The 26,558-nt window shown below is 46.2% G+C and overlaps 1 protein-coding gene across 1 annotated transcript in view; it reads left to right on the top strand.

Annotated features, from left to right (window-relative positions):
- TRANK1 (tetratricopeptide repeat and ankyrin repeat containing 1) overlaps window positions 1–26,558 on the top strand; it is a 97,124-nt gene that overhangs the window by 35,333 nt on the left and 35,233 nt on the right. Inside the window, exons 8-15 of the mRNA XM_010835522.1 lie at window positions 900–983; window positions 1,844–1,982; window positions 4,147–4,278; window positions 9,403–9,573; window positions 17,849–18,015; window positions 18,871–19,126; window positions 20,787–20,963; window positions 21,584–24,487. Coding sequence (XP_010833824.1) covers window positions 900–983; window positions 1,844–1,982; window positions 4,147–4,278; window positions 9,403–9,573; window positions 17,849–18,015; window positions 18,871–19,126; window positions 20,787–20,963; window positions 21,584–24,487 — 4,030 coding nt within the window. The remainder of the gene's footprint in view (window positions 1–899; window positions 984–1,843; window positions 1,983–4,146; window positions 4,279–9,402; window positions 9,574–17,848; window positions 18,016–18,870; window positions 19,127–20,786; window positions 20,964–21,583; window positions 24,488–26,558) is intronic.

The following is a 26,558-nucleotide window of genomic DNA, read 5'->3' as shown; positions in this document are numbered from 1 at the left end:
TTGGACTGCAAGGAGATCCAACCAGTCCATCCTAAAGGAAATCAGTCCTGGGTGTTCATTGCAAGGACTAATGTTGAAGCTGAACCTCCAATATTTTGGCCACCTGATGCGAAGAGCTGACTCATTTGAAAAGACTCTGACGTTGGGAAAGATTGAAGGCGGGAGGAGAAGGGGACGACAGAGGATGAGATGGTTAGATGGCATCACCAACTTAATGGACACAAGTTTGGGTAAACTCCGAGAGTTGGTGATGGACAGGGAGGCCTGACGTGCTGCGGTTCATGGGGTCGCAGAGTCGGACACGACTGAGCCACTGAACTGACTGGTAGTGTAAATGCTCTCGATTTCCATGGCCAGTCTCAAGCTGCTAAGTCAACCGTAGGGCTTGGATTTGGAAGTGACATACGTGCACAGTCAGCTCCCACTCTGATAGGAGCCGCTCCAACACAGCCCCCAATAGGGTCTCATGGACCCCAAATAGCACTAAGGTGCTGAAGAATAAATTGGGATGGGTTATTTCAAAAGGATGTGTTTCTTCTGCTCGCTGAGCTTTAAGAACGTTGCAGGAGATTACTTCTTTACCTCCCTGCCCCTGTGCTCTCCCAGTGCTGCCCGCCGTCAGCTACTCCCGTCTTCAGCAGGCTTTGAGGAAAGGTGGAGAAAACCCATATCTCAGCACAAATAGGAATTTCACCGGACAGAGACACTTGGATTATCCTGGTTAAGGCCAAAGAGTTTGGCTGGTGGCTTAAAAAAAAGAACCAGGGCTGGAAGCTGTCCGGTTTTGTCTTTTGTTTCTGAGTTCCTAAAGTTCCTAAAGCTTAAGATTACTTTTGTTTTAATAACCCATGTGGAGAACATAATTGTTCCCGCTTTTTCTGTTTCTCCCCTTTCATCAGTCATTTCTGCTTCTGTCAGTGAAGAAAGACCGGCTTCCGAGAAATCTCCACGTCCCAGATTTATCACTGAAAAGTCTCTTTGAGGTAAGGTAGCTTCTTGACACGGAGAAGGCAATGGCAACCCACTCCAGGACTCTTGCCTGGAAAATCCCATGGACGGAGGAGCCTGGTAGGCTACAGTCCATGGGGTCCTAAGATTCGGACATGACTGAGCGACTTCACTTTCACTTTTCACTTTCATGCCTTGGAGAAGGAAATGGCAACCCACTCCAGTGTTCTTGCCTGGAGAATCCCAGGGACAGGGAAGCCTGGTGGGCACAGAGTCGGACACGACTGAAGCGACTTAGCAGCAGCAGCAGCAGCTTCTTGACATGCACGGTTTCAAGTCAGACCTCTCCCCACTTATGGTGACTGGGACCCTCCCCTTCAGCTGCCTCACTGCAGATTTGTTGTTTATGGTGATTGTAGGCTGTGGCCACAGCGAATCAGGGGTTTACTGATTCTAAACTCTTTGGGTGGGGGCTGGGATGAGGGGGAATTGGACGAAGGCAATCAAAAGGCACCAGCTTCCAGTTATATGATAAATAAGTATTAGGGATGATAAATAAGTACAACGTGATAAATATAATTTACACTGTGATGTGTTATGTATGAAAGTTGTTAAGAGAGTAAATCCTAAGAGTTATCATCACAAAATTTTTTTTTAATTTAATTTTGTGTCTCTATGAGATGAAGGATATTCACTAAACTTGTAATAATCATTTCACAATGTAGCTAAGTCAAATTATTATGCTGTACACCTTAAATGTGTACAGCTCTGTATGTCTATTATATCTCAATAAAACTTGAAGGAAAAAACCCCAAACTTTATGGGGAAGGAGAGTCTGAAGTTTCATATTGATGTGGCAGCTGCCATAATTCTTCCTGTGTGTTTTTTCCCCTAGAAATACGTCTGCGCCAGACGTTATGAGAAAGTGGAACAGTTGCCCAGGCTAGTGCAGTGGCTCGTCTGCATGGGTGCAAATGTGGAGAGCATAGGACCGTACCCTCTGCACACCCTCATGCGCCTCTGCATCCAAGCCGGTGAGTTCTTTCCTGGTGGTACGCCCTCCACGCTGCCCTCCAGCTCAGACCTCGGGGTCTGCGAAACCAGAATGTGGCCGTGTAGATGTGGACTATTCAGATGATCTGAATAGTCAATGATTGGATTATTCAAATATATGAAGGCAGCAAGGAAATAGTACCACTTTTCCTTTCTCCTGGGACCTCACAGCTACAGGAGGCCCACACTGAAAGGATTCTGTGTTCTCAGACAGATGCTGGCAGCAGGCTGGGGCCCTGGGATTCAAAAACGGGCCTTGCGACAGACAGCCTTTGCTGGACAGAGCTCTCAGGGGAGCTGTGGAATTTCTTCCTGCTGGCCAAGTCAGCCGTGGTCTTTTTCCGGGTTCATTTTTCCCTCTCAATCAGAGGACCAACTAATGTGTATGTGGGGGGAATCCCAAGGTAAACACTGGCTACTGCTGATGCAGTTGGCTTGTGTGTGTGTGTTTTTTAAGTAATCCTGTTTTCATATATATATATACTTTTTTTGCATTTTTAGCCTTTACCACCTGGCTATAGGATATCAATTTAAAAATATTTTTATCATTAAAACACACACATATACAATATCCACATTTATACCTTAGATAGAAACCTGTTTGTTTTTTTTTTCCAAGCATATGTAGCATCAGTGTTGGATACTGACCCAATCTTAGAGCCAGAAGGAACCAAGAGGGCTTGTCTACACTGTCTTCCCTTTCTAGGCTGTAGCATCTTCTCAGGATAGGAGTGGCATGCCCAGGGGCTTAAAGACCTGAGCCACCATCTTTGCTTCAGCCAGATTTACCCTTTAATTATGCATTTCATGTATTGGAGAATTCATATGAGCATTTACGTATATACATTTTGGTGACTAAATTATTTAAAAGTATAAAGTCTGAATAAAAGCAATCTAATCCAATGCTCCCAGTTTCAAATTAGGAGTATCTCTGGGTATGAAAGTCACAGTCCCTCTCTGTGTCTACTTTTTAAGTTTGTTCCTGTGGTTACAGGCAGGTGTGGATAAGATCAAGTCTTCGCATTTAGGCCTGATTCTCTTCTCAGAGGAAAACTCTGACATGGTGACAAATGGTGTCCACAGAGTTGGCAGAACTGTGCGGCTTTTCAGAACCCACTGGAAGGAGTCTAAGAGAGGAATTTGAAATCTCTGTCCTATCTATAGACATGCAGTGGGGTGCTGTTGGTGCCCTGCCCTGGTCCTCTATGACCAGTGCCCCCGTCTCCTGCTACACCACAGCCGCCTTGTTTGCCAGTGAGCTGCTCTTTGCCAATAGGCACACCCCTCCCTCCCTGGGGGTGGGTCTGTAGCTCTGGATTGACTGCCACTGGGGTACAGAAGGAGAGCACCTACCTCAAGGTGGGTCAGTGCTGTGGTGCAGTCCCTGATCCACAAGCTCCCTGTGGGTAGAGGCTGAAGGCCGCTCAGCTGAGGCCACATCTCTGCTTGCTTCCATCCCCTGCCCTGCTTCCGTCCTCTCTTTCTCCCCGGCTCCCTCTGCCAATAAATCACACATACAAGAATCCTTGTCACAGGCTGTGCTTCTAGGAAGTGGGGCTTCCCCAGTAGCTCGGTGGGTAAAAACTTTGCCTGCAGTGTAGGAGACACAGGAGACATGGGTTTGACCCCTGGGTCAGGAAGATTCCCCTGGAGGAGGAATTGGCAACCCACTCCAGTATTCTTGCCTGAGAAGTTCCATGGACATAGGAGCCTGGTGGGCTACAGTCCAAAGGGTCGCAAAGAGTTGGACATGACTGAGCAACTAAGCACAGCTCTGCTTCTAGGGAATTGAACTTAAGTTTTCTATGAATAACTTCCTATGACTTGTGCTTTCAACACACACATTTTGGGACTTCCATGGCAGTCCAGTGATTAAGGCTCAGTACTTCCAATGCAGGGGGGCACAGATTTGATCCCTGGTTGGGGAACTAAGATCCCACGTGCTGTGTGGTGTGGCCAAAGGCTTTTAAAAAATAAAAACAAAAAACACCGACACACAAACTCCGTCTCCACACCTGTGTGTGGCAAGGGACAGTGTATGTTGGATGCCCCATTGGGCTCCCTTGGGCTCCCTTGGTGTGCACAGTGGTTTGCTTTGCTGCTTTCTGGTCTGTTGGAAATAACACCACTCATTCATTCCTTCAGGGGAAAGCAATCTTTTCAGGTGGTTAATGGACTACAAGCCCGAGTTGAAAGGTCGCATCAACCAGAAGGATGAGGATGGCTGCACTGTCCTCCACGTGGTTGCCGCCCACTCGCCAGGGTACCTCACCAAGCGTAAGTGGCAGCACCATTCAGACTCGGGTGTAGGGAACCCACACAACTGACCACTTTACCTATTCCATCCCGTGACGGCCTTTAATAATCAAAAATACCAAATTATGCGCCCCCCCCTTTTTTTTTGTATTTTCAGCTTGCTTTTCAGAAAAAAGCTTTTTCTGATATATTTTGTGCTTGAAAATCTTACCTAGTGATAACTCTTCTCGAGAAAAAGTACTTATATAGATTTAAATTAAAAAAAATTTTGTGACTCAAGATTAAGTATTTTTTTCTGGATTTAATTATTACAAAATTATTATTACTACAGAGAACACTAAAACAACCTAAGTATATTAAATTTTCTGTAAGTAGTCATGAAAGATAAAAAAAAAAATTGGGGGAAGGAGGTAGGAGGATCATGGGTCATGGTGCCTTCTCAAAGGGGCTTGCCAGCTACTTAATTTTCCCTTAGGTTGATACTCTGGAAATCAGGCGTTTTCACCACCTTTGGGGCAACTTTGGTAATTGCGTTTGTTCTCTCTACTGTGACTTAAAATGACACTCATTTATTAGCTCACTATTTTATAGGTCACTAGTCCGGTGTGATCTGACTGAGTTTTTTGCTCAGAATCTCTCCCGGCTGAAATCAAGGTATTGACTGGGGCTGCATTCTCATCTGGAGTTCTGGGCCTTCCTGCAGGCTCCCATGATTGTGGCAGAATCGGGTTCCTTGTGTTTGTAGGACTGTTGTTGTTCAGTCGCTAAGTCATGTGTGACCCTTTGTGACCCCCTGGACTGCAGCGTGCCAGGCTTCCGTGTCCTTCAGTGTCTCCCGGAGCTTGCTCAAACTCATGTCCATTGAGTCAGTGATGCCATCCAACCATATCATCCTCTGTCACCCCCTTCTCCTCCTGCCCTCAATCTTTCCAAACATCAGGGTCTTTTCCAATGAGTCAGCTCTTCACATCAGGTGGCCAAAGCATTGGAGCTTTAGCTTCAGCATCAGTCCTTCCAACGAATATTCAGGGTTGTTTCCTTTAGGGTTGACTGGTTGGATCTCCTTGCTGTACTAGGGACTCTCAAGAGTCTTCTCCAACACCACAGATCAAAAGCATGAATCTTTGCTGCTCAGCCTTCTTTATGGTCCAACTCTCACATCCATACATGACCACTGGAAAAACCATAGCTTTGACTAGACAGGCTTTTGTTGGCTAAGTGATGTCTCTGCTTTTTAATATGATGTCTAGGTTTGTCATAGCTTTGCTTCCAAGGAGCAAGCGTCTTTTGATTTCATGGCTATAGTCACTGTCCTCAAGTGATTTTGGAGCCCAAGAAAATAAAATCTGTCACTATTTCCACTTTTTCCCCATCAATTTCCCCTGAAGTGATGGGACCAGATGCCATGATCTTTGTTTTTTGATTGTTGAGTTTTAAGCCAACTTTTTCACTCTCCTTCAGCCTCCTCAAGAGGCTCTTTAGTTTCTCTTGTCTCTCTGCAGTTAGAGTTGTATCATCTGCGTATCAGAGATTGTTGATATTTCTCCTGGCCATCTTGATTTCAGCTTGTGATTCATCCAACCCAGCATTTTGTATGATGTACTCTCAGTATAAGTTAAATAAGCAGAGTGACAACATCAGCCTTGTACTCATTTCCCAATTTTGAATCTGTTGTTTCATGTCTGGTTCTAACTGTTGCTTCTTGACCTGCATACAGGTTTCTCAGGAGGCAAGTCAGGTGGTCTTGTATTACGATCTCTTTAAAGATTTTCCAGTTTGTTGTGATCCAACAGTCAAAGGCTTTAGAGTATTCAGTGAAGTGGAAGTAGATGTTTTTCTGGAATTCCCTTGCTTTTTCTATGATCCAACGAATGTTGGCAATTTGATCTCTGGTTCTTGTGCCTTTTCTAAACCCAGCTTGAACATCTGGAATTTCTTGGTTCACATACTGCTAGAGCCTAACTTGAAGGATTTTGAGCATTACCTTGCTAGCATGTAAAATGAGTGCAGTTGTACAGTAGTTTGAACATTCTTTGGCATTACCCTTCTTTGGGATTGGAATGAAAACTGACCTTTTCCAGTCCTGTGGCCACTGCAGAGTTTTCCAAATTTGCTGGCATATTGAGTGTAGCACTTTCACAGCATCATCTTTTAGGATTTGAAATAGCTCAGCTGGAATTCCATCACTTCTACTAGCTTTGTTCGTAGTAATGCTTCCTAAGGCCCACTTGACTTAATACTCCAGGATGTCTGGCTCTAGGTGAGTGATCACACCATCATGATTATCTGGGTCATTAAGATCTTTTTTGTATAGTTCTTCAGTGTATTCTTGCCACCTCTTCTTAATCTCTTCTGCTTCAGTTAGGTCCTTACCATTTCTGTCCTTTATCATATCCATCCTTGTATGAAATGTTCTCTTGATATCGCCAGTTTTCTTGAAGAAATCTCTAGTCTTTCCAATTCTGTTGTTTTCCTCTATTTCTTTGCATTCTTTACTTAATAAGGCTTTCTTATCTCTCTGTTCTCTTGAACTCTGTATTCAGTTGGGTGTATCTTTCCCTTTCTCAACTGCCTTTCGCTTCTCTTCTTCTCTCAGCTACTTGTAAAGTCTCCTCAGACAACCACTTTGCCTTCTTGCATTTCTTTTGCTTTGGGATGCTTTTGGTCACTGCCTCCTGTACAATGTTATGAACCTCTGTCCATAGTTCTTCAGGTACTCTGTCTACCAAATCTAACACCTTGAATCTATTCATCAGCTCCACTGTATAATCATAAGAGATTTGACTTAGGTCATACCTGAATGGTCTAGTGGTTTTCCCTACTTTCGTCAATTTAAGCCTGATTTTGCAAAAAGGAGCTCATGATCTGAGCCACAGTCTTGTTTCTGCTGACTGTATAGGGCTTCTCCATCTTTTGTTGCAAAGAATATAATCAGTCTGATTTTGGTATTGACCATCTAGTGATGTCCATGTGTAGAGTCATCTCTTGTGTTATTGGAAGAGGGTGTTTGCTATGACCAGTGCGTTCTCTTGGCAAAATTCTGTCAGCCTTTGCCCTGTTTCATTTTGTATTCCAGGGCCAAACTTGCCTGTTACTCCAGGTATCTCTTGACTTCCTACTTTGGCATTCCAATTCTCTGTGATGAAAAGGACATCTTTTTTTGGTGTTAGTTCTAGAAGGTCTTGTAGGTCTTTATAGAACTGTTCAACTTCAGCTTCTTTGGCATTATTGGTTGGGACCTAGACTTGGATTACTGTGATGTTGAATGGTTTGCCTTGGAAACGAACAGAGATCATTCTGTCATTTTTGAGATTGCACCTAAGTACTGCATTTCGGACTCTTTTGTTGAATATGAGAGTTACTCCATATCTTCAAAGAGATTCATGTCCACAGTAGTAGATACAATGGTCCTCTGAATTAAATTTGCCCATTCCTGTCCATTTTAGTTCACTGATTCCTAAGATAACTGATGTTCACTTTTGCCTTCTCCTGCTTGACCCCTTCCAATTTACCTTGATTCATGGACCTAACATTCCAGGTTCCTATGCAACATTGTTCTTTATAGCATTGGACTTTACTTTCACCACCACGTTTGGGGTGGTGATCTCATCCACAGCTGGGCATCATTTCTGCATTGGTCCAGCCTCTTCATTCTTTCTGGAGCTATTAGTAATTGCCTACCCCACTTCCCTAGTAGCATACTGGACACCTTCTGACCTGGAGGGACTCATCTTCTGGTATCATATCTTTTTGCCTTTTCACACTGCTCACGAGTTTCTTGTGGCAAAAATAGTGGAGTGGTTTGCCATTCCCTCCTCCCGAGAACCACGTTTTGTCAGAACTCTCCACTGTGACCCATACGTCCTGGGCAGCCCTGCACAGAATGGCTCATAGCTTAACTGAGTTATGCAAGACCATTCGCCATGACAGGGCTGTGATCCATGAAGGGGTTGTAGGACCGAGGTCCCCGATTTCTTTCTGGCTGTTGGCCAGAGGCTGCTGTCAGTTTCCACAGACCACACGTATTCTTTGTCTAATGGCCTCCTCTGTCTTCAAAGCCAGCAGGAGAGAACTTCTTGTGCATCAGATCCCTCATAGTCTGAATCTCTGTGCTCTTCCATCTCTGACCTCTAGACCTTTGACCTTTAGGGCTCATGTGATCAGACCAGGTTAATCTCCCCATCTTAAGGTCAACTGCTTTGGGAAGTTAAATACATTTCCAGAGTCTCATCACAGCAGAGTTTAGATTAGTATTAAATGGATAACTGGGAGAAGGTGTGTGTATACCAGGGGTTGAGAGTCTCAGGGTCTGAGAATTTTGCCTTTCACAGTGCGATACTTGATAGGTGAGAAGTATGACTTTAAATTTTGCCTTATTTTTGTAAGATGAGAGGCGAGCAGTTGTGACTGGGGAGATGGGAAAGGACAGCATCACAAGCAGGATGTTGTCTGGTGTAGAGGTGCTCTGTCAACGTGGTGAATTGTCAGAAAGCATGTGTTTGGAAGCTGGGAATTAGGCACTGATTCTTGTAACTCTCGGTGCTCACATAAGTCTTCGTACCTCCAGGAATATACCTGTTACATTCTGAAAACAGTTGCATCTGATCACAGAGACCCCTTGATGCTTGGCAAATAAATGTTAAAGCAGCAGATGGAGCCAGCAGCCAGAGGTGGGGTTAATGAAGGTTCAAACAGGGAAGAAAACCCTGATGCAAAAACAATTGCCACTTTCTTCTCCTGTCCCCAGACTGTTTTTTTTTTTTTTGGAAGTATGTTCTGTTTCCTCCCTAAGGAATAAAGAAATCTGAAGTCACAGCTTGCTGTCATCCTTACAGCTGTAATTGTTGCCTAGTAACAAGAATCCCCCTCTCCTTGCTTGTTGCCAAGGAGATGGGAGAAAGGTAGAGAGGAGTGCACTTCTGAACCTCTTAAAAGCTATTGTCCTTCCCACTCCACATAGGACTCTGGCTCCGGGACTCGGCTGGATTGCCCAAGGCCAGCAGTTCAGCTTCTGTAAACAGAGGGACTCTGGTCCCTTTGCCCCAGGCCGCTCAGGCTGGGAACCGGGCAGATGTGTGCTCATGGGGACCTCTCCTTATGGAAGAAACCGTGACAACCCCTCCTTCTCACTTTGGCCTGCTCTAGGGCAAACAGAGGATGTACAGATGCTCCTGCGCTTTGGGGCTGACCCCACCCTGGTGGATCGACAGTCCCGGTCTGCTGTGGATGTGCTGAAGAGGAACAAGAACTTCAGAGCCATTGACAAAATCAACAGCCACTTGGAAAAGCTGGCAGCGTGTTCTAAGGACCTCTCAGGTACAGCTTCCAGGGAATTAACTTTTTCGAGGGGGCAAAACTGGTTCTGTGAAATTAGGTACAAATCAGTATATCTTGTCTTAGCACATGAAGATGAAAGTGAGACCTCCCAGTCTTTGGAAAGCTTGCGTGCTTTTTTTGAAAGACAGAATGAGACAAGTGTTATTTAAAAAGTGTCTACTACATTCTAGGAACTTGGCCAAGTCTACCCTTGGGCAGTAAGTGATTTTTTTTTTTTTCCACGCATGCACATAGTAAAAAAGAAAAAAATCAGACGGAACAGGAGATAACAAAAATCAAGCCCACTTCTGAGAAACAACCACAGCCAACAATTAAAAGTACATTTGTAACTCTATTTCTTAATCTGTCCGTTTGGATAGCATCTGTGGACTGACTGCTATAAAGATAAAACGCAGCAAGTCAGCCCTTGTTGAATTTTGCCTAGTAAAGTGATTTGTGCCATTTACATCTGTTCCTTAATTCACCTATAGACTGAATTTTCTGTGCTTCACCTATAGACTGATTCTAAAAATTGAAAAAACATTAATTGCCTTTATATGGAAGTATGATTTCTACAACTAGTAGCATATTGCACCCAATGAGAAGAATCATCAAATGCCCTCAAAACTTTGCTCTTGAAATATTATACTCTCTAAGCATCCTAGTTTGATGAAGCATACAAACACATCATTGTCTATGTGTGTGTGTACAGGTGTGTAAGTAACACAAATGATTTTAGGTTTGTTTAGACTTTTATTTAGACTGTAGCCCCAGCACACGTATGCTTTTTTCAGTTCTTGCACTCACATGCAGCACTTGTGACTCATGCTGTCTGTCTAGATTTCTTTCTTGCTCTGCTAAGTACCAACTCCAGTAAGTTTTTCAGTGAGGAGATGTGCATAGTAGACTTATAGGGTTTTTGAAATGTCTTTATTCTGTCCTTAGACTGAGAATTGGTCTGCATTTAGGCCTTGTATTTCATCGATCCTCAGTTGCACTTTCCCCCCACGTTTTGCCATCTTTGAATTGGATTGCGTTTCATGATCAGTGATGTGTCACAGTTTAACGGCAGCCTTTTCTGGTGTGTGACAGTCTGTGATCTCTTGGGTTTGTGAAATATGCTGTAAAACCTCGTTCCTCACAACTTTGTATTCTCGCCTCCATTACTGATTGGAAGAAATGTCAGTCTTATTTATTGTCCCTTCTAGAATTTCCTGTCCTTAGAGTTCTGGAATTTCCCTGGACTGTATCTTATTCATTCTTCTTGCTTAGCACCTTATGATCCCTTTTAGTCTAACTTTTTTTAGCTCAGGGAAATGATCTTCTATCACTTCTGTTTCCTTCCACTGTCTCTTTGCCAGCACTTTCACATAGATGAGCTTCTCCTCTGCTTTCCTTAACGCTTTCTATCTCTTTTTCTTTTCTCTTTCCAGATCTTTAACTAGGACGTTAGCTTTTCCTTTTATAATTTAGCTTGTCTATTGCATTTTTAAATTTGAAACTCAGTTTTAATTTCTAAGAACTCTATCTGGTTCTGTTTCTTTTCATTTTTTACTTTAAAAACTTGTGTGCGTATATACGTATCCCAGCCCCCTTCCTTTAAGAAGCAGGACAACGCGCCTGCTGCTGTCTTTGTTGTTGCTGTTGCTATGCTAGAGTCTGTGGTCATAGAGTGGATAGGATTTCTTGGCTGTTTTATGTTCAGGAGGGTCATCTCTTTTTCTGCCATTGATTGAAAACTCCGTGGATCCTGTTAGCAGTTATGGATTCAAGGAGTTCAGTACTTCCTAGGCCTCGTCAGGTATTCAGAAGGGGAATCATCATCAAGTGGATAAAATGAGGACTGAGCATCTTTCAGACGTTGAGACAGAAACCAGTGGGGCTCTGCCGGGTGTGGGCTAACAGGCATCCAGGATTCCTTCACCCAGCCCTCCCTCCCTTTGTTATCCTCCTTTGGATTTTTAAGTGGATCTTCCCTATGTTAGATTCACAAGGAAGGAGAAAAGCACAGGCATGTATTTTTTCGAAGTTTGACATGGCACGGCAGGCAAGCCCTCCTAAGAAAACAAAGAAACGGTCAGAGAAGTGGCGAAACCTAGTCTTTTCCTGTTGCTTTGAGCACATAGAGGCCGTCTAGAAGAGCACCTGTACTACTGGGAAGGGGCCCTGAAAGAGGATGTGACTGTTGGCAGTTCTTAGACACAGAAACATAACTTGAATGGGGGACTGTTTCTATCGTTTTCCCCTGGGTCTGGAAGACTATTTTCCTCTTATCTCCTGGGATTTAATTTCCCCGGGAATGATCAGGCATGCTTTCAGGTGCGGGGAAAAAAATCTTTCAGGTGAAAGGAGGGAGAGCAAAGGTCAGAGGAACTTGGATAAGATGAGTGCTAGAGGCCCAGTTCCTCTCTGGGGGCACGAACATCCGTGGTGTCTGGACTGTGTCTAAGTCATTTTGGGTGCTTAGGTCATTTTGAATAGGCTGTCTTCCACCTGGCCACACTGGGGTTTGTTTTCCTCACCACCTCCTGAGGGGGAAAATTGACCCCTCCACCCCCAACACATACACACAGACACACACACTCACTCACTCGACATTCAAAAAACTAAGATCGTGGCATCCGGTCCCATCACTTCATGGTAAATAGATGGGGAAACAGTGGAAACAGTGACAGACTTTATTTTCTTGGGCTCCAAAGTCACTGCAGATGGTGACTGCAGCCATGAAATTATAAGATGCTTGCTTCTTGGAAGAAAAGCTTTGACAAACTTAGGCAGCATATTAAAAAGCACATTATTTGCCAACAAAGGTCTGTCTAGTCAAAGCTATGGTTTTTCCAGTGGTCATGTATGGATGTGAGAGTTGGACCATAAAGAAGGCTGAGCAGCAAAGATTGATGCTTTTGATCTGTGGTGTTGGAGAAGACTCATGAGAGTCCCTAGTACAGCAAAGAAATCAAACCAGTCAATCCTAAAGGAAATCAGTCCTAAATATTCCTTGGAAGGACTGATGCTGAAGCTGAAACTCTAATAGTTTGGCCACCTGATGTGAAAGAGCCAGCTCATTGGAAAAGACCATGATGCTGGGAAAGATTGAAGGCAGGAGGAGAAGGGGGCGCGACAGAGGATGAGATGGTTGGATGGCATCACTGACTCAGTGGACATGAGTTTGAGCAAATTCTGGGAGACAGTGAAACACAGGGAAGCCTGGCGTGCTGCAGTCCATGGGGCTGCAAAGAGTCGGACGTGGCTGAGCGACTGAGCAACAACAACAAGAAGCAGCTGAAGAACTGAAATTTTATTAACTTTATTTTTATGTAATTAAGTTAGTGGGCCTCTGTATTGGACAGTGTCATTTTAGACTTTAACCCAGGATGGTTTTCTGTGCAGAGTAGTAGTTGAGAAGACAGTGGGAGGGAAGAGCAGAAGGAGGGCCTGGGGCCATGGAAATGAAGGTAGATCTTCATAAAAATGAAGATTATATGGATTTTAATCTCTCCCCATTCACACATTAGTGGGCACAATGGAAGCATTATTTTTAGGAAGAGATGCTACCTAGGGGGTTGGTACCCTTGCTCCTGACCTGAGTTTTAACTTGATGGGTTTTTTAAAAACTTCATTTATTTATTTTTAGGGCTTCCCCTGTGGTTCAGTGGTAAAGAACCCACTTGCCAATGCAGGAGATGTGGGTTTGATCCCTGGGTTGGCAAGATCGCCTGGCAACCCACTCCAGTATTCTTGCTTGGGAAATCCCATGGACAGAGGAACCTGGTGGGCTACAGTCCATGGGGTCACAAATGAGTCCGACACAACTTTGCAACTAAACCACAACAACAGTTTGTTTATTTTTGGCTGTGCTGGGGCTTCGTTGCTGTGCACAAGCCTATCGTGCACTTCTCATTATGGTGACTTCTCTTGCTGCAGAGCACGGGCTCTAGGTGAACGGGCTTCAGGAGGTGGTGAGACCTACGGGCTCGCGGGCTCTAGAGCACAGGCTCAGTAGTTGGGGTGCAGGGGCTTTAGTTGCTTTGTGGAATGTGGAATCTTTCTGGACCAGGGATCGAACCCATGTCCGCTGCATTGGCAGGCAGATTCTTGTCCCCTGTACCACCAGGAAGTCCACTTGATGGTTTCGTTTTTCACATCTGTGGTCCTGAGTAAAGCATCATTAGGACACTAGCTTGTGTGCCCAGATGAACAGCTAGGATATAGGCTAGGATAAAAGATGTTCTCACCTTTGGCTCTTTCTGGCGGTTACTGTGCCCCATTCTGATGAAAATGGAGATGGTTATCTTTGGGTGGCTTTTGCATGTAGGTGAGAAAGCCTGAGAATTATAGGGTCTTGGTGAAGATTTCTGCTGTTCTCTAAATAAGAACTTCCATTAACATGCACGTGAATCCTTTGGGAGCCTTTTAAATGCAGATTTTGATTCGGCAGATTCAGGGCAGGGCCTTTCTCACTAGCTGCGGGGGGAAGGCAGGGCCCACAGGGCCATAGGGAGGTTGGGGGCGGGGTGAACCTGAGAGGTCAGGGTTACCTGTCTTTCCCTGCCTCTCATGACAACCACTAGATGGCAGCATGTCCACCTTCTCTAGCAGCTGGACTGCCGTCAGGACCAAGGAGACTGGAGCCTCTATTGTTATTGTTCTCGGTCGGTGGTGATTTTTCCTTTGATTCACTGGTGCAGGGCTTTTCAGAGAATAAATCCAGGCATCTGAAGCCTTTCTCTCTGGTCCTCCCCGAGGCACCAGCTGCTTTCTGCTCTGTGAAGGTGCCGCTTGCCCAGGACTAAGAGGACTCTGACCTTCTCTGTGTGTGTTTCCCCCACAGATGGAGCCCGTGATTCAGAGGCCATGGTGTATCAACCTTGAGTCCCTTAGCACCACAAAATGCCCTCTTTTTCAGTAAATGAAGGCATGCGATATTGATGATACTTTTTCTTTATTATAAAATCAATAGATTCTTTTTTAAAAAAAGAAAATATTCTTCATAAACCCACCTACCTGGAAACATTAATATAGTTGTGATTTGGTCATTTACTCTTATTCCATGCATTTACAGTTATATATTTTAATTTTCTTTTATAAAAATGGGATGGCTACATAAATTTCACTTGATAAAGTGTTTGTAATAAAGCTTGTCAGTTTCATCTTTTTTTACCTCGAAAGGAAGATTTCATACAAAAGCAAAATCTCCTTTTGAAATGATATATTTCTGTTTTTTAACAAGAAGAATCTGCCTATAATGCAGGAGACATAGAAGATGTGGGTTTGATCCCTGGGTCAGGAAGATCCTCTGGAGGAGGAAATGGCACCCACTCCATTGTTCTTCCCTGGAAAATCCCATGGACAGAAGAGCCTAATGGGCTACAATCTATATGGTCACAAAGAGTCAGACACACCCGAGCAACTAACACACACAACAAGAACTATTACAGCTGAGCACTACTGCAGCTTTAAACGATCTCTTTTAATTTTAATTTTTAATTTTGAATCTGCTTGTATATATCTATTAAATATGACCATTGTAGAAAATTTGTAAAAATATCATTTTGTATAAACACAGAGGGACTTCCCTTCGGCCAGTGGTTAGGATTCCACACTTACACTGCAGGGGGCACAGGTTCGATCCCTAGTCGGGGAACTAAGATCCCACATGTCTTGGGAAGCAGCCAAAAAAGAGAAAAATAAATACATTTTTTAAATAAATAAAAATAAAAACAAAACTTTATTGTAATTACACTTTGGCATATTTTTATCTAGTCTTTGGGTTGTTCATTACTTACATAGTCATCTTCCTAAAAAACCTGTGATTATAATGTATGAACAACCTTATAACCCAACGTTTCTTCTCTCTCTTAAGCTTATAGAAAATTTAGGAAAAAGCAGACAGGTTCAGAGTAATAAATCACGTGTACCTACCCAGAGATGCCGACCCACAGCTACTACTGTCTGTTTCAGCACATTTCCTTTGATGCTTTTCTGTGTTGCTGATATCACTCTCTAGTTTCTTGCCTGATTTCTGTACCTTTCTCTGGTCTATAACCACCTTCTTAATTATTCTGAACCACACAGCCACCCATTATTATACAACTGCATCTAACTGTCTCTACTGTCAAGCTTGGTAATCTTTCTGTTCAGTTTCAAATGATTTTATACTAAACTAACTGCCCCGGTGGAAGAATGATGCCATGAGGCAGGAGGCAGGGGACACGTGGCCAGGTTTCCACCTGCTTGGTGGAGAAGGAAATTCCTCCTTTAGCAAGGGTTCTATTCCTGTATTGTGCATTATCACTGTTTTTGTGTCTTCAGAGGCGTTCTAGGATGAAGGTGGGATGCCAGGCCCAGGGGTATTGTTCAGTCACTCTTACACTACACAGTTCATGTTCTCTGCCTCAGAGCCAGCTGCTAGCTTAGGTGATGTGGGTCTTCCTGTGCCAAGGGTTTCCACTTCCTTTTCTCTAGAGGTTAGTGCTAGAGTGGTCTTGCTTCTGTCTGGCACCGGAAAGTCTCTTGATTAGAAGGCAGTGGGGGCTTGCCCGGGAAGTTGGTGTGTGTGTATGTGTGTTTCTGGCTCTCTGACCCAGTCTTTTGAAAGGCGAGCCAGGTGTGTATCAGAAGGCACAGCAAGTGACGTCGGAGCTCTGCTTGGGTCCCCTGGGTCCCTTCCCACTGTTGTGTGCTCCCTGATGTGCCTTCACTTTGCAGAGCCCACACCTAAGGCTCGTTCTCAAAGAGAACAACCTAAGGGCTTATGGAGCCTGCTTTGCTCAGGCTCCTTTAAACCAGAGGTGCATGGGAATTTATAGCCTCTAGGGCTTCCCTGATAGCTCAGTTGGTAAAGAATCCACCTGCAATGCAGGAGACCCCGATTCGATTCCTAGGTCGGGAAGATCCGCTGGAGAAGGGATAGGCTACCAACTCCAGTATTCTTGGGCTTCCTTTGTGGCTTAGCTGGTAAAGAATCCGCCTGCGATGCGGGAGACCTGGGTTCGATCTCTGGGTTGGGAAGATCCCCTGGAGAAGGGAAAGGCACTCCAGTATTCTGGCCTGGAAAATTCCATGGACTGTATAGTCTATGGGTTCACAAATAGTCGGACACAACTGAGCGACTTTCACTCACTCACCCAAGGCAGGCTGTGGACAGTGGCAGACAGAGGTGAGAATCTGAAAGCCCATTCCCCTTGCCTTGCCAGCGCAGCTCTGAGTGAGTCACTCCAGATCCCCCAGGGGACCGTGGGGCTGACAGCCTGCCTGCTTCCTCCCCAGCCCTTACCTGTTCCCCCCACCCTCACTGGTCTCTTCTTTCTTGAACTATTTGCACACACATCTTTGGCTTGGGGTCTGCTGTGGGAGACCTGACTGCTGATGGGATGCTTTTATTTTTCCATCTCCTTTAAAGTGTCCCTGCTTCTGTTAGAACATGACATTGAACATGCATTCACCTCTTCACCACATGATAGTACTTAAGCCAGGTGTGAAAAGCCCACATCCGGTTGATCTGTTTAGTAAGATTCCATGTTAACCAGAAGGGCTTTTTGAGTGTATAATCTGATACCAAATAAAGCATTTGCCCCTTTTCAGACTTCCTTTATTGGATGATTTCTAATCATAACTACTTTCTCAGTAAATTGAACCGAGCGGTTAGTGTCTTCCCTCTTGGCTAGAGAGCTGGCTCCTTACTCTTGGCTTTTTCCACTTGCCAATTAGATGTGTGGGTGGCTGGTGTGTAGTTAGATGTTGCTGCTGCAGTAAGCTACCCTCCTACTGTTATATCCTTGAACTCTTGTATCACTTATCCATTGCTACTTAACAAACAGCCCTCAAACCTAGTGATTTAAAGCAACAAACACTTCTTTAGTTCATGATCCTGCAGCTCAGCCACTGAGGCTTGGCTATTCTCATAGCTGTAACAGAACTTCTTCAAGTATCTGCCTCTTGCTGATCTTGACTGGGCTCTTTCATATCTGTGGGGCCTCAGTTTGGACCACTGGGTTGATTCATCTTTGTTTTATGATGAGTCTTATCTAGCCTGGACCTGAATAGAACTAAACAAGGCTTCTTGAGGCTCAGGCTCAGAACTGGCACAAAACTCACAATCACTACATTCTCCTTGTCATAGCAGGTCATGAAGCTAGGCTAGAGTGGTGGAAGGGGAGAACAGGTGCTCTGCAGTTGCCTGGCTACATGGAGGGGTGGAGAGGTGTGATTGTCTTTGCAATCTATGCCCGTGTGATCTCTGCAGTCACAAGAAGCATCTGGGGGTGTTTTGCAGAACTGAGCACTGGTGAGGGCCCAGCTAACGAGGGGGACATTTTCCAGAAAGTCTGCGAGCAACTGGTGACATACATGAACTCAGGAAGTCACTTGTTGCAGAAAAACTTAATGAAGCAAGAAGTAGTTCAGAAGTTCTTGCGCATCCTTTCTTCTTTGCAAGGTAAGGTTTCTGACAACCTTCAACTGTGTTCAAAGATGCTCTAGGCACCTTAATACTCTTTTCTACTGTCCTGTTTAAGAAGTGATTAAAAAATAAATGTCATGATCTACACGGAGAACATTCAAACAACACAGAACATTCTCCAGTGAAAAGTGGATCATCCACCCCTTGAACTTACGTCTTTAAATCTCATCCCTAGGGCAACCTCTGTTATTGGTTTCTCATGTATCCTCCTGGAATTTGCATATATGATCCATTTACATTTTTTATTTCTTCATTTTTTTTAAACTTTAAAATTATTTAAATGAGTGTTAAACAATTAAACATTTATTTGTTTGTGCTGAATTTTCTTTGCTGAACTCAGGCTTTCTCTAGGTGGGGTAAGCAGGGGCTGCTCTCTAGTTGGGGTGCACAGCCTTTTTCTTGTGGAGGCTTCTCTTGTGGAACACAATTCTTGGTGCGAGGGCTCAGTAGTTGTAGCAGATGGGCTTAGTTGCCCCATGGCAACATGTGGGTCTTCCTGAACCAGGGATCGAACCCATGTCTCCTGCATTGGCAGATGGACTCTCAACCACCAGACCACCAGGGAAGTCCCTATCCTTTTTAAAATACCACAGATGTTTCTCTTTTCTGTTGGCTAAGACTGTATATTCCTTGGGTATTTCCAACCTTCTCAAGCTCACTGGCGAGTGCTGTCACTGAGGCTCACCTGTGATTGAGTAGCATGGCCGAAATAACTAAGTACTGTTTATGGTCTCCTGTAACTTGGGGCAGTGATGTCCCTCTGTTTAGGGTTGTGGCTGGGGACAGAAATCACAGGAACCTATTTTTGGAGTGTGATGTGTTCTTGTTTTTGAAAGAAATCCCCTCCTGATCTGGTCTATGACATTGACCGCGACTGTGCCAACACCTTCCTCAAGTTTTTACTGGAAAAACAGAAATGGCCCGAAGTGCTTTTGCTGCTGACCCGAAAGGTGAGCGGGCAGCCGCCGCTCGGGGACTGTCTCATCAAAGACTGCGACCTCTCGACCCTCGACCTCTGTGCCATCCTCCCCCACCTCAAGGCCTGGGACCAGAGGAGGACCCTGCTCCTGGACTGCCTGATAGACCATGGAGGTGAGTCCCAGATGCCAAGTCAGCATCGGGGTCAAGCCCGGGGAGTCCAGGTGCCGCAGGTTACGGCGCTTTCACTTGATTTCAGAGACTCCTTTTTAATTTTGAAAAAGTGTATTTATTTTTTGGCCTTGCCGTGGGACATTCCCTGACCAGGGATCAAACCCACAGCCCTTGCATTGGGCGCATGGAGTCTTAAGTCCTGGACCACCAGGGTAGTCCCTTGGATTCTCCTTCCGCCTCATTCTTTTTCTCCTCCATGTCTTCTCACTGGAAGCAGTGATCAGGTCAAGGCACTTTTGTGAATTCTTCCCTTCCCCTTGTGTTTTGTGTGAGAAACGTCAGGATTGTGGAGGGGCGTCAGCCCTGGTGCAGCCACGGTAGTCGTTTCCTCCTGACCTTCGGCTGGACCAGTCCTTGCACTTGATACGCTGTGTGGGTCCCAGTCAAACTCTGCGGTGTTCTTTTCTGATCCATGATTGGGATCTGTGATGCTTGTTTTTAAAGAAACGGCCAGATAATGGGTGGGTGGGAACATCTGCCGCTTTCATCAGCACAGTCACACTTGGCTGGGTGTGTGTCTGGAGCGTGCAGACGGCTTGCTGGATCCGGTTTTATTTAAAGCTAATCTGGAAACACCAGCCTCCTCTCCCTACACCCCCACCCCTCCAAAACCCCTTCCTAAGGCCACTACGAACTGGCCTCCATCTCCTCATTTGTAAAACGGGAGTGACAGTAGTCCCTCTTTCTCAGGGCTGTTTTGAATATTCAGTGTGTTCATGGATGCAGGATCTGGGCAGAGTGCCTTGGCTGCATGGTTCTCCACCCGCCTTGTAGGTTAAGGGAAATCACCTTCAGAGGGAGTGATGCCACACTGGTCCCAGCTCCCAGCCTTACAAAGCTTTCCAGTGTTGGCCTTACCCACGGGTCTCAGGAGATAGATGGAAGGTTGCCTATTAATGTCTTCAAACCCATTCCTGACATGGACTCTTACTATCTTTGACCAAAAACCGTGGCAGTTGTGGAATTCCTGTTTTGTTCCTGATGAAGCAAGCTCTTATCGAAGGCCTCCCTGGGGTCAGGTGCCAGGGCCCAAGGATGCAGAGTGAATTCATGGCTGCCAGCAAGCAGCAGTGCAAGAAGGCTGCAGGTCCAAAGGGGGTGGAGGTTGGGGAGCCTGCAGTGCAGAGGGGAAACGTAGACTGAGCTAAAAAGAAAGTGGTGTGCACGTGGGGACATGTCAGGGAATATGATCAATGAGGGCCAACGGGCATTCTCGGGGAAAAGCTTCATAGAAGCAGAGGAAGTGGGAAGCTTGCTCACGTCCTGGCCACTGAGTGTGTGTCATGGAGAGGGTTGGACAGACACTGGGAGTTCAGTCGCTCACACCGTCCCTACTCCAGGGCAGTGCTGATGATGGTCCTGCTGCAGTGTGGGAGAGGGAGCTGGAGAGATGGGAAAGGAGACGAGGCCCAGGGACAGGACACATGGAGGGGGCAAGCTTTCCCCCCAGGGCACTGGGAAGCCCTTGCCTCCCAGAAAGGGTGGTGGCAGGAGGGCCTTGGAAGTGGGGTCAGCACCCTTTCTTACTTTAGGCTAAAGGGCAGAAATGGTCCCACCCCTGGGACGTGGCTCACTGTATCCTTCTCTCTGCCTCCCCCAGCCTTGCTGGAGGGTCTCCAGAGCAGCCAGGAGACGCCGCTTGCTGTGTGCATGAAGCATGAGGACTTCGACATGGCCTTCGTCCTCTTGACCAAGGGTGCAGACCCCCGAAGTATTTCTCTCACGGAAGGTGACACTCCCTTGCATGCTGCGCTCCACATCTTTCTAGATATCAAAGGTAGGCTTCATTCTGTCAGCAGTCTTTTTCTTGAGGACGAAACTGGATATTAGAAAGGATGCTGTGGTCTTTGGTCTTTCCTACTGGGAAAGCCAGCGGTCTGGAAAAGGCCTATTTCTTGGCCAAGCCCCTATCTCTTGGCCCCTCACCCATAGCTCAATGGGAAGGAGTGACCATCACTGTGAGTGGTCAGAGTGGGCTGATGAAGAAAATTCTTATGTTCCAAAGTCGGCCATCCATAGCTGCACATACTTTTCATTTATTTACATCATTTCAAGGGTCCTGACATAAAAGATCTTATTGGAACATTAAGATGATTTCTGGGTTTTTCTGCCTTGGCACTACCGACAGTTGGGCAGGATAATTCATTGTTTTGGGGCTGTGCCGTGCATTTGTGAGATGTCCACCCACTAGATGCCAGAAGCACCTCCTAAACTGTGACAATCAAAAGTGTCTCCAGACATAGCCACATGTCCATTGGGGAGCAAATTGCCCCCAGTTGAGAACCACTGGGTTATGAAATGCTTGGGGAAGCTCTGTGTTCTAAGGCCCTTCCCCGGCTGGCATCTCTGCTCCCCAGAATAGCTGTCTAGTGCTCACAGGGTTTTTGTGTCTTTCAGCTGACATCGGTTTTAACTTCCTCAGCCACCTGCTGGATCTGTTCTGGTCCAAGCCAGAGGAGTTTTCCTACCTCAACCCCAACATGCAGGACGGCAGCGGGAACACATTGATGCATATCCTTTTCCAGAAAGGCATGCTCAAACGCACGGGAAAGCTGGTAGGTCTGCTGGCGAAGTTTGACATCAACCTCAACCTGAAGAACAAGGAAGGCAAAGACGCGCGGTACCGCGTGAAGAAGAACGACCCACTGCTCTTGGCCTGGAACAAAGCCCTGACGGAGACCAGGCGCCGGGGCCGGCAGGATGCCGCCGCCCACCCTGGGAAGCCCCCACGCCCGGCGGCCCCTGCTCACACTGCTCAGGTCAGGGGCTCCTCCAAGCTGCTGCCGGGTGCTGTGCGAGCCCCACCCAAAGAAGCCAGGGTCCCTGACAGCTGGGAGACCCTCCCTGATGCCCAGGCCCCGAGGCCGGAGCCTGAGGCTGCCAGGCCCTGCTCCCGGAGAGACTGCCTCGTGCAGGACATCACGGCTTTGATTCAGCAGCTGGAATTGAATTCATCCCTCCCGGAGGACTGTCCTCAGGGCCCCGAGACTCTGGAGACAGGAGCTGGCACCGAAGGAGAGAAAGAAGAGCTGCAGGGTGCCCCGGGGGCGGGGGGCTCTGACTGCAGCGGGAACAACCCCGGGGCCCTGGAGGCTGCAGAGGGACATGTGCAGGCAGGCCTCTCGGCCGCACAGCTCCTTCCTGAGGGTAGCAGGGGGACAGAGGGCAGCGACAACCAGGATGACTGGAGCGTGTCAGAGATGGACATCTGCCTCCTGGACTTTGAGAACATGACGTGGGAGATCGAGTGCACTTCAGAAATGCTGAAGAAGCTGTCCAGCAAGGTCATGTCCAAGGTCATGAAGAAGAAAATCATCCTGGCCATCCAGAAGCTGGGCAATGGTGAGTGGACCCCGGGCCTGCAGAAGCGGCTGAGGAACCTGAAAGGAAGCATCCAGCTCTTCGAGGCCAAGCTGGACAAGGCGGCCCGGATGCTGTGGGAGCTGGCGATTGACTTCTCCCCGCGGTGCAGCGAGAACCCCGAGAAGATCATAGCCGCAGAGCGCAGCATGCACCCCACCGAGAAGTCCGGGCGGGTCTACACGGAAATCATACGGATCTGGGACATCGTCTTAGATCACAACAAACTGTCCTACTCCATCCAGGCCATCTGCAGCGCCTACAACCGGGGCTTGTCCTGCATCCTGCGCAAGAAGCTTAAGGGCATCAACAAGGGCCCAGTGTCCGCCAACATGAAAATCCAAAAGCGGATCCCCCGCTGCTACGTGGAGGACACGGAGGCCGAGAAGGGCGGGGCCCGCGCCGAACCCGAGTACTTCCCCCCAGCCAGCGCGGTGGAGACAGAATATAACATCATGAAGTTCCACAGCTTCAGCACCAACATGGCCTCCAACATCCTCAATGACACCACGGCCACGGTGGAGTACCCGTTCCGGGTGGGCGAGCTCGAGTACGCGGTGATCGGCCTCAACCCCAGGCCGCTGGAACCCATTATCCTCATTGGGCGCAGCGGCACGGGCAAGACCACCTGCTGCCTGTACAGGCTGTGGAAGAAATTCCACGGCTACTGGGAGAAAGCCCAGCAGGCGGGGAGCCCGCTGCTGGCAAAGCAGATCTGGCTGAAGCGAAGGTTGGAACTGGAACCCAGAAAGGAGGGTCAGGGTGGGGAAGAAGAAGAGGAGGAGGAGGAAGAAGGGGAGGAGGAGGAGGAGGAAGGATCCGTGGAGGTGGGAACAGTGGGCTGCCTAGAGGAGGAGCAGGAGAGTGAAGCTTGTGCAGAGGGAGCCGGTGGGGAGCCAGGAGGGCCCGGCCAAGGGGAGGAAGAACCCGCCCCACAAGAGCCCCCCCAGTTGGAGCACTTACATCAGATCTTCGTGACCAAGAACCACGTCCTGTGCCAGGAGGTGCAGAGGAATTTCGTGGAGCTTTCCAAGTCTACCAAGGCCACCAGTCACTACAAACCGCTGGAACCCAATGTTCACAAGCTCCAGGACCTCAGGGATGAGAACTTCCCTCTGTTTGTCACCTCCAAGCAGCTGCTCCTCCTGCTCGATGCTTCTCTGCCCAAACCGTTTTTTCTGAGAAACGAAGATGGCAGCTTGAAAAGATCCATCGTAGGATGGTCCACTCAGGAAGAGTTGACCATCACCAACTGGCAGGAGGAGGAGGAGGAGGCTGAGGCTGATGGGGACTACAGCGAGGAGGAAAAAACTGTGGAAACGCGCCCGAGCGACAGCGACCCCCGGGTGTATGTGACATTTGAGGTGTTTGTCAATGAGATATGGCCCAAAATGATCAAAGGGAAAACCTCCTACAACCCTGCCCTGATCTGGAAAGAAATAAAATCTTTTCTGAAGGGGTCTTTTGAGGCCCTCAGCTGCCCCGGGGGGAGACTCACGGAAGAAGCATACAAGCAATTAGGGCGGAAGCGGTGCCCCAATTTCAAGGAAGACCGGAGCGAGATCTATGGGCTGTTCTGCCTGTATCAGCAGATTAGGTCTCAGAAAGGGTACTTTGACGATGAGGATGTTCTGTACAACCTGTCCCGGAGGCTGTCGAAGCTCAAGGTGCTCCCATGGTCCATCCACGAGCTCTATGGTGATGAGATCCAGGACTTCACCCAAGCCGAGCTGGCGCTGCTGATGAAATGCATCAACGACCCCAACGCCATGTTCCTCACGGGGGACACGGCCCAGAGCATCATGAAGGGCGTGGCCTTCCGCTTCAGCGATCTGCGCTCCCTGTTCCACTACGCCAGCAGGAACGCTGTGGACAAGCAGTGCGCAGTGCGCAAGCCCAAGAAGATCCACCAGCTGTACCAGAACTACAGGTCCCACTCCGGTATGTCCAGGCCTTGGGCTTGCCTTATGGGGGAGGTGCTTGGCACTGACCTTGGGCTGGTTTTAAAGCTGTGACTTAGTTTTGTTGGGCTCTTGTAGCTGAGCCAAGTACAGTATTTTGGCATTTGTTAGTAACTACCCTCATGAACAAGAGATCTTAGGATTTTTGCCACTGCTCATTTTTTTTTCTGTCTCTTTTATGGGGTGGGGTGGCATGTGGCTTGTGGGATCTTAGTTCCCAGACCAGGAATTGAACTGAGCCCTCCACCCTGAGAGCAGGGAGTCCTAACCACTGGACCGCCAGGGAATCCCCCCTTTTTTCTTTTTTTTTAATGATATAGATGTTAGTTTCAGGTATCTAGCAAAGTGATTCAGTTATATAAAATTTTTCAGATTCTTTTCCCTTACAGATTATTACAAGATATTGAGCAGAGTTCCCTGTGCCTATACAGTATGTCCTTGTTGGTTATCTATTTTATGTATAGTAGTGTGTATATGTTAATCCCAATCTCCTAATTTATTTTCCCTGCTCTCCCCCTTTAGTAACCATAAATTAAGTAAATACCACTACTCATTCTTAGGTTGATGATTTAAGCTGTGGTTGAATGGAAATAAACCTCTAAGTAATAACAGTTTAAAGTGTTGGCCATGATGTGGAAACATTTCAGGGGAACATGTAAACAACTGCTTGAGAACTTTGTTAAAGCACTTTGGAAGCACACGCTTCTGTACTGTAAAATGATACACGAATTACAAGTCATTAATCCTGAAAGTAGCTTTTCTTTCAGAAGAAGCAAGAAAAGTAGGGTGGTAGGAGGTGGTGGGAGATAATGCTAACTCAGGTGATTTTAATTTGTGCTTCACATGTTCCTCTTCACTGTGCCAGGCATGATGCCAAGCAGTTTGCATAGAGTATCTGCTTTTTTTTTCTTTTGCTGTGCTATGTGGCTTGTGGAATCTCAGTTCTCTGACAAGGGATTGAGCCTGGGCCGTGGTGATGTAAGTCCAGAAGCCTAACCACTAGACCACCAGGGGAACCCCCATGGGTATCTGTTGTTAATCCTCACAACAACATTATAAAGAAGGCATGTTTTCCATTTTACAAAGGAGGTAACTGAGGCACAGAGAATACTTCTTATGTGGTTTTTAGACTCCTCACCAACTCACCATCTATGTTCTCCATCTGACCATGGACAACATAGAGTATTATTTTACATGTTTGAACATTTTGTTTAATGGACTCATGTCAGACATACCTTTTTACAACTTTGTTTTTTTTGCTTATAACAATGTTTTGGGATTTCTGCATGTTAATACCATGGAGCTGCAGTTCATGCATTTCTCAGTGCTGTTAGTACCTAGTTTATGACTGTTCCACATCTTGTTTTCCACGTTCCAGACAAAATTATTCTTCTTTTATCCTTCAGCAAAAGTATTTTCATTTTTTATACCTTATTGACAACACATCTCCTACTTGCTTTACATCCTGAAATGCTTCCCTTATCATTTTTATATATTAGAGTTTTTAACTTTTAAAAGATGATAGCAAAACCAAGAAACAAGTAAATGAACTATTATATCAGCATTTTCTGATTTGCAAACTTAACATATTCCATAATCTCTAAAAACATACATTTTTCTCACAGCACATTTTCTCTTTACTGTGGCACAGGATAAGTGTTTAATGAACCCAAATATCTTTTGAAGTTCTACTAATTAATCCAAGGCTGAAATCGCAGGGAATGAGCTCTTATTTCAAGGACTTGATAAGAGTTAACTTCAAGCTTTCTTCTAGGTATATTTTTATTCTCTTGGGGTCAGAATTCTGAAAACAGCATTTTATGAAGCCACCTTTCTCTAACTGAGTATTGCAAAAAGAACCAGTTTTAGATTTTCAAAAGGGTTTCATCTTAACCAATTTTCTCTGGAGTGTGAAGAATGCCATTGGCCCCACAATGTTTAAAAAAAAAAATTATCTTTCTTTTTTTTTCTTAGAGGTTCATAGCTAAATTTTTCTTAATGAATTGAACCTGAATTTCCCATTTTACAAAAGGCAGCAAGAATACCAATCA

Source organism: Bison bison, unplaced genomic scaffold (assembly GCF_000754665.1).
Source record: "Bison bison bison isolate TAMUID 2011002044 unplaced genomic scaffold, Bison_UMD1.0 scf7180017864043, whole genome shotgun sequence".
In the NCBI taxonomy this organism is placed as follows: Eukaryota; Metazoa; Chordata; class Mammalia; order Artiodactyla; family Bovidae; genus Bison; species Bison bison.
This window is presented reverse-complemented; position numbering and strand designations above follow the sequence as displayed.